Below are 15,407 nucleotides of genomic sequence, written 5' to 3'. Positions count from 1 at the left end.
TTCAGTTCAGCATTCTAGGCTCCTAATCTATAAAGTGTCCTAATTTTTAGCTTTCCAAGTTGTTTGTGGAATTGTTTTTAATTTAAAACAAGTTATATATTCATGCATATGACTGCACATAAAATAAATCTATCAAGACATTTGCTAGGAGCAAAGAACTAATTTTACTGTAGAAATTATGCATTTTCCCTAAGCTAAATACATTGGAAGAGAATGAATAAATAGTTTACAGTTTTTACATACATTAGGGCGCTACAAGAGCTGATTACACAGCACATTAGTAATAGTCAAATGTCAATTCACTTGTAGAAATTGAAAAAGTAATGATTCAGAGTTGGAAAAAATCCAGGGTTTGGTATATCTTTTCCTTAAGCAAGTTTCTTTATCTATAAATGGAGACAGTATATGTCATATCTACTTCATAGAGTGGGTTATTAAGATAAACCATGTAAAATATGGGCTAGTGGTTTGTAAATTTAAAGTACTACTTCCTGTTTTGTCATAATCTGTTGTGAAGTATGTTACAAATAATTTGTAACTATGAAATTCCTCTGTTTGTGAATCATTTAATTGAATAATTTAGGGCAGATCTAAAGTCACTCCTCATGTCCAATTACATGTTCAGTTCAGTCCTTTTAAACAAAAGATCTCATTTTCACCTAAGAGTAATAGTTGTTTTGTTGAACAGGAAAGAAATGAAGTTATAGCTATTGCTTTATGAACTGCACATAACCAATGGCTTAACCCATCTAGGCATTCTTAGGGGAATGGAGTGTGTTGTTTATCATGTCATTGACATTTGCTCTCATGGCAGAAAAAAATTGAGAACTGTGTAAATTATGTTAGTAATCATCCCCCTCATTGCTTTATATGAAATTATTTATCACATATTTATATTAAAATGTTCTAAAGACCAGATCTATGTCTATTTTCTATATAGTACCTAGCAATGTCTAGGTACAAATTTGTATTATTTTTAGTGTTATTATCAAATTATGTATTACTGGGGCACCTGGGTGACTCAGTCAGTTAAGCATCTGACCCTTGATTTTGGTTCAGGTCATGATCTCAGGACTGTGAGATTGAGTCCCCACATGGGGTTCCAAGCTAAGCATGAAGCCTGCTTAAGATTCTCTCTCTGCCCCTCCTCTCCTTTCCCCTCTTAAAAAAAAAAAATGTGTATTATAAATTTACTTTTAACAAGAAATTCAGATGTAATTAAGAATATATAATAGAGGGGTGCCTGGGTGGCTCGGTGGGTTAAAGCCTCTGTCTTCGGTTCAGATCATGATCCCAGGGTCCTGGGATTGAGCCCCACATTGGGCTCTCTGCTCAGCAGGGAGCCTGTTTCCCCCTCTCTCTGCCTGCCTCTCTGCCTACTTGTGATCTCTGTCAAATAAATAAATAAAATCTTTATATATATATATATATATATATATATATATATAATAGAAATAGTAAGATATCTCAGAATTTAACAATACATAGTACATAAAAATCAAATGATAAATCTCAAATATATAACAAATACATAGGAAAAATGGCTGCAAGAAAATATGCTGAATGTTAAGTGGATGCTGAATAGTGACTTAATGTTTTTCCTGCTTTATACTTTTCTAATTCATGAAAATTCCTTTTCTCTAGTGAAAGCCAATTATACTTATTTTTCCCATCCAGTTTATTATTTTAAAAAGACAACTGTCATTACAAAAGCAACAGATATTCAGTGTTTAATTTACACAAAATCATCTAAGAAAAAAAGTCGGTAATACCGAGTTACTAATAGAGAAGAGCAGACACTCATCAGGGCACTGTGAGGAAAGCAGTTGTCAAAACTAAAGGGCAACAAAGACATCTTCTGGACATCTTAAGAACTGCATAGTTTTTTTTTTAAATAAAGGATCTTATTTTCACCTAAGAGTAATAGTTGTTTAAAAACCACACATTAAGAAGTATAAAATCAATCTGTATTAGGTTTGAAATTTTAAATATTACATGATTACATCACAAACATATAGCATTTAAAGAAAAAAAGATACAATTTGTTGCATACACAGTGGAATTAGTTTCCAAAACATCTTTAAGTCTATTTCCAGATACATTATAAAACACAAATATTTTAGTAAAACTTTATTTTCATATAAGGAACATCTAAAATAGTATGAAAACTACATGCAATGTAGAACAAATACTTGGAAAATGGGCTCATGAATCAGAGTCCACTTTTATTAAAATATGGTTGGCAAGTTAGTCATTAATTTAAAGCACTGTATTTAATAAAACAATGAAATTCAAAACCATGTTTGATTTATTTGTGATCTGTCCTACGACTATACAGCATAATATTTTAGAAAAATTATTCCAGTGAAATACAATTAAAGGTTTCAAATTTACACATGTCCACTCAATTTGAACATGTGTTCTTTTTAGCTTAAAATTGTTTATAAAATCATATTAATATGGGTATAGTTAACAAATTTTTTATTTGAAATAGTACATTTTTATTCTTAGAGCATGAATGCCTGGTTGCACTGACAGTTAGCCACCTTTAGGAAGTACTACTGATGCCCATAATTTGCATTGCTAAACAAGAGGGCAGATCCGGTTTAAGCCCAATAATAGTCCTAAAAAAGTAATTTGTAGTTCAATGAGCAAAGGTCAACTTGCTTTAGTAATAGTTGTGTTTGATAAGAAATGCATGCTTTAGTTTTAGTTTTAGTTAACTCCAAATAAGTAAATATTCAACAAATAAGATATGCTTATTTACTAGAATTACCTTTTCTTAGTGTCTTCACATGACAGGCCATTAATTAGATTTTGTAACTAAATGCTTCCAATACCAGGATTAAATATTTGATTCTCTGGACTTTGTTTTATGTCACTTCTATCTTTTCAAATTATATGATATAATGGTTCATGGTTTTTCTAATACAGAAGTTCAAATGAATAAGTAAGATAACCATAATGAAAGTTTAAGAGAGGTGATATTAAATAAAATTCAACCAGGGTGATAGAGATTATCTTCATATGGAACTGAAGTGCTTCAGTAAAATAAGTAACATGATTGTCTTTGGTATTTTTTTCACTAACACTGCCTGCTAGTTTTTGTACAACTGCTAAACAGAAATAGGTTTCTTGGTGCGTATATTCATTTCTCTAGGCAGTTACATTCGATTTGATCTGGGAAAGTGGCTGCCAGGAATTCTGTCAGAAATAAAATATTTATGAGTCAAATAATTATGACTTATCTTCTTAATGGATCAGCTAATTTAAGGTAATTCTGCAGTAAATTTCTGTATTTTATATGTGTTCAATTTCAAAAAGACAGTAACTAGAGAATAACCCTATTCTTGGACATCTAAAAACCAGGTTATCCTGAAGACTTAGCAGGGAAGTCAGCAGGTCTACACTAGATGTGTTGATAAATTGGACCTTGGCTACAAAACAGCCGGGAGACAGGTAGTAACTGGAAATCTAGGTGGACAGCTGTTGAGCAACAGACTGGATTCTTAATGAGAAGTAACAGGTTCTTATGCACTGAGTTGGCCTCTAGGGCTTGGGTCCAGTCCAGAAGAGAGGCTTGAAGAATTTACAAAATTCTTAGTCTTTGTGCTTTCAGAATTGAATATATCTGTTGTTCAAAATATAAGTGAAATAAAAAAAAAGAAAAAAATATATAAGTGAACTGCTTTGCATATTTAATGAGAAGGGACTTGGGAGAGTGAAATTATGTGTTTATTTCAGTGTTCCCTCATATAAGCATTAGATAAGAACTATTCTACCTTGACAGCCATTTCTACACAGGACTTTGGGAAAGTTTGGTGAATGTGGAAGAAGCAGCCTTATGCTATCTGACAGTTTTTTCCAGCTCTCAGTAAATAAATAACAAATATATAACAGTATTTCCCATTTTTATACATGACTAGCAAATTTGGGGATTTTTTTAATGATGAGAAATTATATTAAAACAATAGTTTTACCTTCCCTCATCTGGGTTGCTCTGGTACATTTGTGCAGTTGGATGCGCCATACTCTGATGTGATAAAAGAGACGGAGAGAGATTGATTCCTCTGAGTTGCCGAAAAGCTATTTCTGCATGGATGCTCCGAGGATTATTTGTCAGAATGCCTGCATTCTTGTTTTTTTTGTCTGAAATTAAGAATTGTGAAACAATGAGAAGTACTAAGTAATAAAATGAATTAAGTAATAAGTCTTGTTGCCCTTCAATTGAATGTGTGCTATACATATTTCATAACATGAATTAAAACATTTTAAATAAAAATATAAAATTGGAATAGGATTTCTAGCACTTAATACTGCTTAAATTTCTCTGAGTTAGTGAATCTACTTGATTGTTTCTTGGTAATTTTTTAAAAATATAAATAGCTAGAGCTGTGTGCTATAATAAATGTAGAGGTAAGATGACCATAATTTTCAGAATAAAAATTGTGGCAACATATTCCAAAAAATAGGAGACAAGAGTATAGGACTTTTCAAGAAAACCCTAAACAATAGTCACACAACAAATTCTGAAGACAGATATCTGAGAAGGACATGATGGAGATGAATCCAAGGTTGAACTACCAAAAAAAAAAAAAAAAAGAAAGATATTGATGACATCCTGAAGATAAATAACATTGTACTGCTAAGGAGGCTAATAATTTGGGATGTCCAGTTTTACTGACAGTTTATATCTATAAAAGCATAAAAATTCTCACTGTAACTAAAATCTTAATGCCATACATATGTAGAAGTATGAAAAATAAGTTAAAAAATAACCTCTTAACAAATCAAGTTATTTTGGGTTTCTTTTACCCGAGTTTCCTTTAAAAATAATCACACAGAGCACTCTACTATTTTTAGTAGGTTCTTAGATCATTCTATAATTACCGTGATGTTCAATTTTATTGTCCAACAGTGGCCCCATGCAAAGTGGGATGTTATAAGGAAGGGAAGATGTGAGCCCTCAGAGGAGTAGCTATCCCCAGATTTACCAAAAAGATAACCAGCGAAGATCTGGAATATGGGACTAGGTTTAATCTAAGCCTGAACTAAAATGTGTATAATAGAAGGAATCCTTTCCATACCTTGTCCTTTTAATGTACTTGCTCTAGAGAGCTCTACCTCTTGAAACTCTTCTCTAGTTTTAGCTTCATGGTTTATTTGTGGTTTCAAGGATAAAGTCTGATCTTCTCTTTGTACCCAAGAATCTGTTGTCACAGATATTTTTAAACCTTTGACATTCTACTTTTAGCAGGACATAGTAATGAATTGGTTTCATATGCTATGAAATACATAAAGTCAAACAAAAGCTTTGAAAATAAATAATTCAGGAAATAATTGTGCAAGTATCACAAAGTTCACATGAGCAAATGTTTACTTACAGTGTATCAGTGGTTCAGCAAAACCCCAGAATACTAGAGACTCTAAAGTCAGAATGACCACATGAAACTTGAACAAACCAAGGATGGCAGCTTTGCTCTTGTAATTTTTGGATGAAGGGTAACTGCTTGTTCAGAATCAATAAATGTTCCCAGGCTTTGATTACAGATATGACTCCACAAATACACTAAGCTACTTCACTTACTAGGGATTCTTACCTACGTATAGCATTTCAAACGGATGGCAGTTATTTGTGACTCCCAGTCATGATGAAGGTGTCTTTAGCTCAAGACAGAGTTGTCTGGTTCATTGTAGTTGTCTAAGCAGGACCATGGACTTTTGTTAATGAGTCCTCCTGAGAACTTGAGCAGTGCTCCCAAATCATGTGCATGTGTCCCCTAGTGGACACTGATTTGGCTTGTGGACTGTCATTGGATAAAGCCCATCACCGGTTTTTAGTCACATAGGTTTTTAAACTTTGAAAAGCCTAATGTCTGCCTCCCCTTCCTGAGACCATGCTTTTCCTATCAGGTTACCTGAGACTTTTCAACTGTACTGGCTGTTTGGGCACATGCTTCTGAGTTTCCATTTCTTGGAGACAGTCACCATAATTTTATTGAATATAAGTGATGGTTACTAATGGACTTTGATTTCTCCCCCTTTTCTTTCTTTCTTTTTTTTTTTTTTTAAAGATTTTATTTATTTATTTTTAAGAGAGAGAGAGTGAGAACGAGCACAGGCAGACAGAGTGGAAGGCAGAGTCAGAGGGAGAAGCAGGCTCCTTGCGGAGCAAGGAGCCCGATGTGGGACTCGATCCCAGGACGCTGGGATCATGACCTGAGCCGAAGGCAGCTGCTTAACCAACTGAGCCACCCAGGCGTCCCTCTCCCCCTTTTCTTTTTTGCAGAAAGGCCTACTTTGTTAACATTATTCTTGGGACTTTTACCATTTGTAGTCTGATTTTATCTCCATTAAAGTATTTTGTTTTTATTGTTACTTTTTGACTAGTGATTACTTGTATAATTCTAGAACTTCTATTTGGTAACACTTCCTTGTTTTTTAACGTCCCTTCTGGTTCAAGATGAAAGCTACTATCCATATCAGGATTTCTTCTATTTATATCTTACTACAATAGAATTACTGGCATTTTATTCACAAATATTCACAAGCCTATTAATTGTTTGTTGTCTTCCTGTAGTTTAATCAACAAGTTATTTTTGACTTGATCTTCTGACATGAACGCTTTTGCACTAATGTGTTGCGTGGCCTTTAAACAAATGGAAAAGAACTAAAATTCAATTTAGATTATTTTTGCAGTATTTTTCTCAGGAAATTTGATTTATTCTAAAATTAAATCCAGACTTTTTATACTGTGCTATTACATGAAAAGGGAAAAGTGAGTATTTTGAATTTTTAGTTTTCATTTTCAAAAATTATTTACCAAAATGAATGGAGAAAAACATTTAAAAACATATTTCATATCTATGGATTTTACATTTTAAAGTAGTGGTTATATATTTTAAGGTTATTTTAAATTACCCTCAGCCCCCATTCCATGTGCATTTTAGATTACTTTCATACAAGCTTTTTTCTCATATCATAGATTAGGCAGAGGGATGAGAAGGTTACTTGGTACCACATATTAGCTACACAAACATAATGTGGTTTAGTTTTCCATTGTTAACCCCAAACCATAAGATTTGGCACACTTATGTTTTCTTTAGTGATAGTATATGTTTAGAAAATAAACATTTTTATTTCAGTAGATTTTAGAATACCAAAATCTTTTCTGAGCCACCAAGTGGCTAGGTTGTGAAAGTTTTGTAATAATTTGCAGCTGGAACGCATGATACATTTTAATCCATTAAAAACTACTGGGAATGTATCAGCCAGAGTAGCAAGTAATTTTTGTTTTATAAATCAGAGTATCTGTCACCTTGCGATATTACCAATGCTGTTGTAAATTAAATTTAAAGTGGTATTTTAAAAAACCACACCTCCTGTTAAACAACTTTTATCTGTTTGTATCTCTTACTATAGATTATGTACAAGTAACATCTAAATAAAATAATACTTTTAACTCTAAAAAAATTGAACAAACATGCAATTATAGGAAATGTAAATTTAAAAATACAATTTTAAGTCATATTAGAAGTCAGAGTGAGATTTTGGTTTCAAATGAAGTGTTTTGTTTGTTTGCTTTTACATTTACTTTGAAACTCTATCAAAATACCTTCTACTTCAGGAGTTAAAGTGAAGTCGGATCCCAGGTAATGGTTAAATGCACCAGGCAGAATTACATTTGTTATCTTTATGGGAGGAGCTTTCACTTGGCCAAATGACCCACCATCCATTGGAGAACTGGTAACAGGAATACACTACATAATAAAAGAAAAACAGTTAAGAACTCACCTCCCAAACTCAGATCAACAGATTTAGTTCTTACCATAAGCTCCATTTGATAATCTAAAATTCTTTAAGTGAGGAGTTATATCTAAACTGTAGAAGTCTTTTGAATGCTTAACCTCCCTCAGAACCTTTTGTTTTATCTTTTCAGACTGCATTGAACTCATTAATAGCGTGATGGCACTTCTCCCTTCCAAAGGATCTTAACAAGGTAAGTGCGGAAAATGAGAATTAAGCTTTCCCCCCTTTGTTTCTTTTTTACTGAGCGGGAGTTTCTAGAGTCATACCTTCCGCATCTTTATATTCCTCACATTACCTCATCAAGTGCCTTGCAGTTAATTAGTTTTTCAAAAACAAACAACTAAATAAATGGGGACTAAGGAAAGCATCTTATAATAATCACTTTTAATGAATGTGCTAACTCTCTAAACAGTGTTTACATTTTAAGTTAGTTGAGGATTAAGAGGCTTTTAAAAGAATTTCAGGAGTCAGCAAACAGGAGGGAAGTATTTTAGGTTGGAGACTCTTGGTTTCCCTAGAAGTTTATGCTTGCTCTGTCTTCATTAAAACTGACCTTGTTTATACTTTTAAAAATATGAATATACTGAATTTGGAATATATTCAACTTATTTAGAGATACAGGCTTTTGCCATTTGTATAAAATGATCGATTTCTCTGTTTCAGTAAGTGTTACCAAGAATGCAGCTTTGTTATGGGCACTAAAGTATCAAGCCTTTTACTAAATCTGGTCAGTCCCAAATTCCCTAACTAATTCCTTTGTAGGAATTTCTTCCCGTTACTAATCTAGAATGTTGTCCAACTAACTTTTTTCTGAAACCAAAGCACCAAAATGTTCTGGTTTAAAGGACAACTTTAGAGTTCATTTATTTCCTCTTTACTTGCTGTTAAAAAAGAAAGAACAGCAGTAATTGAAAGAAAAATAAATTAGACTGAACTGATAAACTTGAAAAGGTTTCTGTTTTTGTGTCTCCTGTACAGCTAAAGGAAATAATGGCTCAGTTTTGTCCTAGCCATGAAAATAAGCATTATTATTGAATCTTAAAATAGATTTCTCTAAAATATAGACTTCAAAATATCCCCTTTATTAACCCTGTACAGATGAGCTAAAAAATAATTTTTAATAAAATGCTTACAAATAGAATAATTAGAAAAATAATTAAGTTCTTATATAAGGCACTGATTCAAAAGGCAAGAATATGTGTCTAGATTCACTCAAGACACATTATCATATCATAGTATAGTAATGGAAAAAATCCAAATTTACTGTATGAAAAATAGAAAAGACTAGCCAAGAAGCAAACCTGTTAGTGAAATACTAATTTAGCTTAATTCTCAACTAAAATTTGAATATGTATAGTGTCAAATGTCCAGTGTGCTCTGGGAATCAATTTGTTTTACAGAAGGGATGGAGAGTGTTGGGTATGCCCTGAGTTAGGTGAAAGCATCTATAGTAGTAGTCTCACCTCTTTTTTCTTCAGTATGCATTTTAAAAGTAATCTTTGTTCACTGACTGATGTCCTTGCTCACTGGCTTTCACTTACATTAGAGGTTCACTTACCTTCTTACTGCCCTACCCCAGTTTAGGTCTTCATAATCTCCCTCTTGGGTTATTCTAAAAGCCTCTTAACTGGTTCCCCTGCCTCCAGCCTTTTCTTTCTCAAACCTTGCAAAGACACGGCTCTAATAAGGTTACTACTACTTTGTTCAAAAAACCTTAGCTTTTCTGTGTTTAGTCTTTGTGGAGGATGGCCATGAAGAATCCTTGTGGTTAAGGACAGAATTTCCTAATGATAAGCTTTTGCGGCTTCTGTCTCTAATCTCTTTCATGTCATGGTCAGATAACTTTTTAGAGTTTGTAGGTAAGAAGTGCAATTTTTTCTGGCCAATAAGGAAAGCAGCTCACATCTCCCTTGTTAGATGAACTGCATAGTCTGGAGAGGTGAGGTCAGAATTCCTTCCTTCCCTTCCTAGCTGCTAAACTGAAAGATTTAGTTTCGGTTTATAGAAGTGAAATGTTACAGATTCTTACCCTCTAGCATTATCTCAGATATTCAGCAAGAGGCACACGGATTTTAAATAATTTTCTTAATGTCGAATTAAATTATTGGAAAAAAGGAGCTTCCCTGGAATTTATGTGTGTAGATGTGCTCTCTTCACCAGATCAAGGTGCTTTTGATAGTAATCACTAGAATAGATACTAAAATAGTCTAGAAAAACATCATAGCCCAGATTTACCTGGTAAGTTGGTTTTAATTTACTAATAATTGTGTATTTTAAAAGGAAAAGTATAAATAATAGAAGTATTACCGAAGTTTTCTTTGCTTGGAATTCAGAGAAGTGAAATTCAGCTTTAGCTCTATCATCTGAATTCACTGGAATTCCATCCAACATCTGTAAGTTAGGCAGCCGAAATATGAGCATGTGGCGATGTAATGTTTTTCTGCAAATCTGAATAAAGTTACACATAACAACTTATTACTTTAAGAAAACATTTATTTCAAAGAATCATTTTTATGGAGAAGGAAATTTAACACAGGTAGTAAAAATGACAGATAATAGCTAATTCGTTATAATAGACAGTACAAATATGAGCTCCCTTTTTGAAAGTTTTCTCAATTCCCTATTATACTAAATGCAGATTCAAACTTCTTAAATTTAGTTTTTGGTTTCTTCTTATTATTTTTAATTTAAATTGAATTAGCCAATATATAGTATATCATTAATTACAGAGGTAGAGTTCATTAATTCATCAGATGTATATACACCCAATGCTCATCATATCACGTGACTTCCTTACTACCCATCACCCAGTTACCCCAACCCCTTCCTCCTCCCCTCCGGCAACCCTCAGTTTCTTTTCCATAGTTAAGAGTCTCTAATGGTTTGTCTCCCTTGCTGATTTCTTCCCATTCAGTTTTCCCTCCCTTCCCCTCTGGTCCTCTGCACTGTGTCTTATATTTCTCATATGAGTGAAACCATAAGATAATTGATTCTCTCTGATAGACTTATCTCACTTACCGAAATACCCTCCAGTTCCATCCATGTTGATGAAAATGGTAAGATTTGTATCCTTGCTGATGGATGAGTAATATTCCATTGTGTACATATATACACAGAATATATACATACACACACATACATACACAAACACACACAAACACACACATTGCCTCTTCTTTATCCATTCATCTTTATCCATCCATCAGAACATCTCATCTCTTTCCACCCTTTGGCTATTGTGGACATTGCTGGTATAAACACTGAGGTGCAGGTGCCCCTTCAGATCACAACATTGTATCTTTGGGGTAAATATCCAGTAGTACAATTGCCAGGTCAGGGAAGCTCTATTTTTAACGTCTTGAGAAACCTCCATATTATTTTCCAGAGTGACTGTACCAGCTTGCATTCCCACCAACAGTGTAAAAGAGTTCCCCCTTCTCCACATCCTCACCAACGTTTGTTGCTTTCTGTCTTATTAATTTTAGCCATTCTGACTGGTGTGAGGTGATATCGTGGTTTTGATTTGTATTTCCCTGATGCCAAGTGATGTGGACCATTTTGTATGTCTTTGAAGAAATGTCTATTCATGTTTTCTGCCCATTTTTTGACTGGATTCTTTGTTTTTAGGGGGGTATTGAGTTGGACAAGTTCTTTATAGCCTTTGGATACTAGTCCCTTATCTGATACATCATTTTTAAGTATCTTTTCCAATCCTGTAGGTAAAAAGCAGCAGCTTTTTATCTTGATGAAGTCCCAATAGTTCATTTTTGCTTTTTTTTCCTTGCCTTTGGGGACATGTCTAGCAAGGATTTGGTGTGGCTGAGATCACAAAGGTTGCTGCCTGTGTTCTCCTCTAGGATTTTGATGGATTCCTATCTCACATTTAGGTCTTTCATCCATTTTGAGTTTATCTTTGTGTATGATTTAAGAAATTGGTCCAGTTTCATTCTTCAGCATGTGGCTGTCCTATTTTCCCAGAGCCATTTGTTGAAGAGACTGTCCTTTTTCCATTGGATATTCTTTCCTGCTTTATCAAAGATTAGTTGACCATCGAATTGAGGGTCCATTTCTGGGTTCTCTATTGTGTCTCACTGATCTATGTGTCTGTTTTTGTGCCAGTACCATACTGTCTTGATAATTACAGCTTTGCAATAGAGCTTAAAGTCCGCCAAACCAGGTTTGGTTTTATTTTTCAACATTCATCTGGCTATTCAGGGTCTTTTCTGTTCCAAATTTTAGGATTCTTTGTTCCAGCTCTGTGAAAAATGTTGATGATATTTTGATAAGGATTGCTTTGAATGTGTAGACCGCTCTAGGTGGCATAGGCATTTTAAGAGTGTTTATTCTTCTAATCTATGAACATGGAGTTTTCCCCAATTTCTTTCATAAGTGATCTGTAGTTTTTAGAGTACAGATCCTTTACCTCTTTGGTTAGGTTTATTCCGAGGTGTCTTATGGTTTTTAGTACAATAGTAAATGGGATAAATTCCTTAATTGCTCTTTCTTCTATCTCATTGTTAGTGTATAGAAATGTAACTGATTTCTGTGCATTGATTTTATATCCTGCCACTTTGCGGAATTCCTGTGTGAGGTCTAGTAAATTTTGATGTGGAATCTTTTGGGTTTTCCACATAAAGTATCATGTCATCTGTGAAGAGGGAGAGATTGACTTCTTTGCTTATTCGAAAGCCTTTTATTTCTTTTTGTTGTCTGATTGCTGAAGCTAGGGCTTCTAAGTACTATGTTAAACAATAGTGGTGAGAGTAGGCATGCCTGTTGTGTTCCTAACCTTAGGGAAAAGCTCTCAGTTTTTCCCCATTAAGAATGATATTTGCCGTGGGCTTTTTGTAGGTGGTTTTTATGATTTGGGGTATGTTCACTTTACCCCTACACTGTGAAGAGTTTTAATCAAGAAAGGATGCTGTATTTTGTCAAATGCTTTTTCTACATCAATGGAGAGGATCGTATGGTTCTTGTCCTTTTTTTTATGAATGTGCTGTATCACATTGATTGATTTGTGAATGTTGAACCACGCCTGCAGCACAGGAATAAATCCCACTTGGTTGTGGTGAATAGTTCTTTTAATGTACTATGGATCCCATTTGTAGTATCTTTGTGAGAATTTGGGCATCCATCCTCATCATGGATATTGGTCTGTAATTCTCCTTTTTGGTGGGTTTTGTCTGGTTTGGGGATCAAAGTAATGCTGGCTTCATAGAACAAGTTTGGAAGTTTTCCTTCCATTTCTTTTCTTTCTTTCTTTCTTTTTTTTTTAAACTGCTTCAGAAGAATAGGTATTAATTCTTTAAATTTTTGGTAAATTTCCCTGGGAAGCCATCTGGCCCTGGACTTGTTTGTTGGGAGATTTTTTTTTTTTTTAAGATTATTTATTTATTTATTTGTCAGTGATGGAGAGAGAGCGAGCAAGCACAGGCAGACAGAGAGGCAGGCAGAGGCAGAGGGAGAAGCAGGCTCCCTGCCGAGCAAGGAGCCTGATGTGGGACTCGATCCCAGGACGCTGGGATCATGACCTGAGCCGAAGGCAGCCGCTTAACCAACTGAGCCACCCAGGCGTCCCTGTTGGGAGATTTTTGATGACTACTTCAATTTCCTTGTTGGTTATGGGTCTGTTCAGGTTTTCTATTTCTTCCTGTTTCAGTTTTATACATCTCTAGGAATGCATCCATTATCTTCCAGATTACCTAATTTGTTGGTATATAGTTGCTCATAATGTGTTCTTATAATTGTTTGTATTTCTTTGGTGTTGGGTGTGATCTCTCCTCTTTCATTCATGATTTTATTAATTTGGGTCCTTGCCCTTTTTGAAAGTCTGGATAGGGGTTTATCGATCTTATTAATTCTTTCAAAGAATCAGGTTCTAGTTTCATTTATTGGTTCTATTTATCTGTTCTTTGGGTTTCTATTTTATTGATTTCTGCTCTAATCTTTATTATTTCTCATCTCCTGCTTGGTTTAGAGTTTATTTGCTATTCTTTCTCCAGCTACTTTAGGTATATGGTCAGGTTGCGTATTTGAGACTTTTGTCACTTCTTGAGAAAGTCTTGTATTGCTATGTACTTCACTCTTAGGACCACCTTTGCTGCATTCCAAAGGTTTTGAACAGTTGGGTTTTCATTTTCACTTGTTTCCATGACCTTTACAAATCCTTCTTAATTTCCTGGTTGACCCATTCATTATTTGGTAGGATGCCCTTTAACCTCTTATGTATTTGAGTTCCTTCCAAATTTCCTCTTGTGATTGAGTTCTAGTTTCAAAGCAGTATGGTCCAAAAATATGCAGGGAATGATCCCAATCTATTGGTATTGGTTGAGACCTGATTTGTGACCCAGTATGTGATCTATTCTAGAGAATGTTCCATGTGCATTTGAGAAGACAGTGTATTCTGTTGCTTTAGGATGAAATGGTCTGTATATATATCTGTGGAGTCCATCTGGTCCAGTGTGTCATTCAAAACCATTGTTTCCTTATTGATTTTCTGCTTTGATGATCTGTCCATTGATGTAAGTGGGGTGTTAAATTCCCCTACTATTATTTTGTTATTATCAGTTAGTTCCTTTATATTTGTTTTTAGTTGTTTTATGTACTTGGGTCTTCCTATGTTGGGAGCATAAATATTTACAATTGTTATTATATCTTGTTGGATTGTTCCCTTTATTATTACATAGTACCCTTCTTTGCCTCTTAAAATGTCTGTAGTACGCAAATCAATATATACATTTAATACAATCCCTATAAAAATACCAAGAGCATTTTTCACAGAGATAGAACAAACAATCCTAAAATTTGTATGGAACCACAAAAGACCCTGAATAGCCAAACCAATCTTGAAAAAAAAAAAAAAATAGCAAAGCTGGAGGCATCACAATTCTGGACTTTAAGTTATATTACAAAGCTGTAGTCATCAAAACAGTGTAGTATTTGCACAAAAAAAGACACATAGATCAGTGGAACAGAATAGAAAACCCAAATGAATCCAAAATTATATGGTCAATTAATCTTCAATAAAGTGGGAGAGAATACCCAATGGGAAAAAGATAGTCTCTTCAACAAATGTTGTTGAGAAAACTGGATATCTACATGCAGTAGAATGAAAGCCACTTTCTTACACAATACACAAAAATAAATTCAAAATGGATTAAAGACCTAATCAAGAAAGGGGAAACAATAAAGATCCTAGAGAGAATACAGGGCATTAATTTCTTTGACATCAGCCATAACAACTTCTTTCTAGATAGGTTTCCTGAAATGAGGAAAAAAAAAGCAAAAATAAACTATTGGGACCCCATTAAATTGAATAGCTTCTGCACAGCCAAACGAAACAATCAACAAAACTAAAAGATAATCTACTGGATGGAAGAAGATATTTGCAAGTGATATATCTGATAAAGGATAAGTATCCAAAATTTATAAGGAATTTATAAAACTGAGAGAGAGAAGTAAAGTAAGAAACAGGTTCTTAACTATAGAGAACAAACTGATGGCTATTACCAGAAGGGAAGTGGGTGGGAGAATTCGTTAAATAGGCAATGGGGATGAAGGAGTACACTTGTTACAGTGAGTACCAGGTGATGCATGGA

The 15,407-nt window shown here is 34.2% G+C and overlaps 1 protein-coding gene and 1 long non-coding RNA gene across 5 annotated transcripts in view; one reads left to right on the top strand and one right to left on the bottom strand.

Annotated features, from left to right (window-relative positions):
* Positions 1–15,407, top strand: part of LOC132000002 (uncharacterized) — a 131,259-nt gene that overhangs the window by 22,263 nt on the left and 93,589 nt on the right. For all 4 annotated transcript variants that reach the window (XR_009399151.1, XR_009399150.1, XR_009399149.1 and 1 more), the window contains one exon: positions 7,940–7,999. This is a non-coding gene — a long non-coding RNA (uncharacterized LOC132000002). The remainder of the gene's footprint in view (positions 1–7,939; positions 8,000–15,407) is intronic.
* LRRC9 (leucine rich repeat containing 9) overlaps positions 3,165–15,407 on the bottom strand; it is a 109,396-nt gene continuing 97,153 nt past the window's right edge. The window contains exons 30-33 of the mRNA XM_059373323.1: positions 10,117–10,257; positions 7,616–7,760; positions 3,981–4,149; positions 3,165–3,204 (exon numbers count right to left, since the gene is read on the bottom strand). Coding sequence (XP_059229306.1) covers positions 3,165–3,204; positions 3,981–4,149; positions 7,616–7,760; positions 10,117–10,257 — 495 coding nt within the window. The remainder of the gene's footprint in view (positions 3,205–3,980; positions 4,150–7,615; positions 7,761–10,116; positions 10,258–15,407) is intronic.

The sequence above is a fragment of the Mustela nigripes genome, chromosome 13 (genome assembly GCF_022355385.1).
Source record: "Mustela nigripes isolate SB6536 chromosome 13, MUSNIG.SB6536, whole genome shotgun sequence".
Lineage (NCBI taxonomy): Eukaryota > Metazoa > Chordata > Mammalia > Carnivora > Mustelidae > Mustela > Mustela nigripes.
Note: the sequence above shows the minus strand (reverse complement) of the source record. Positions and strands in the feature narration are given on the sequence as shown.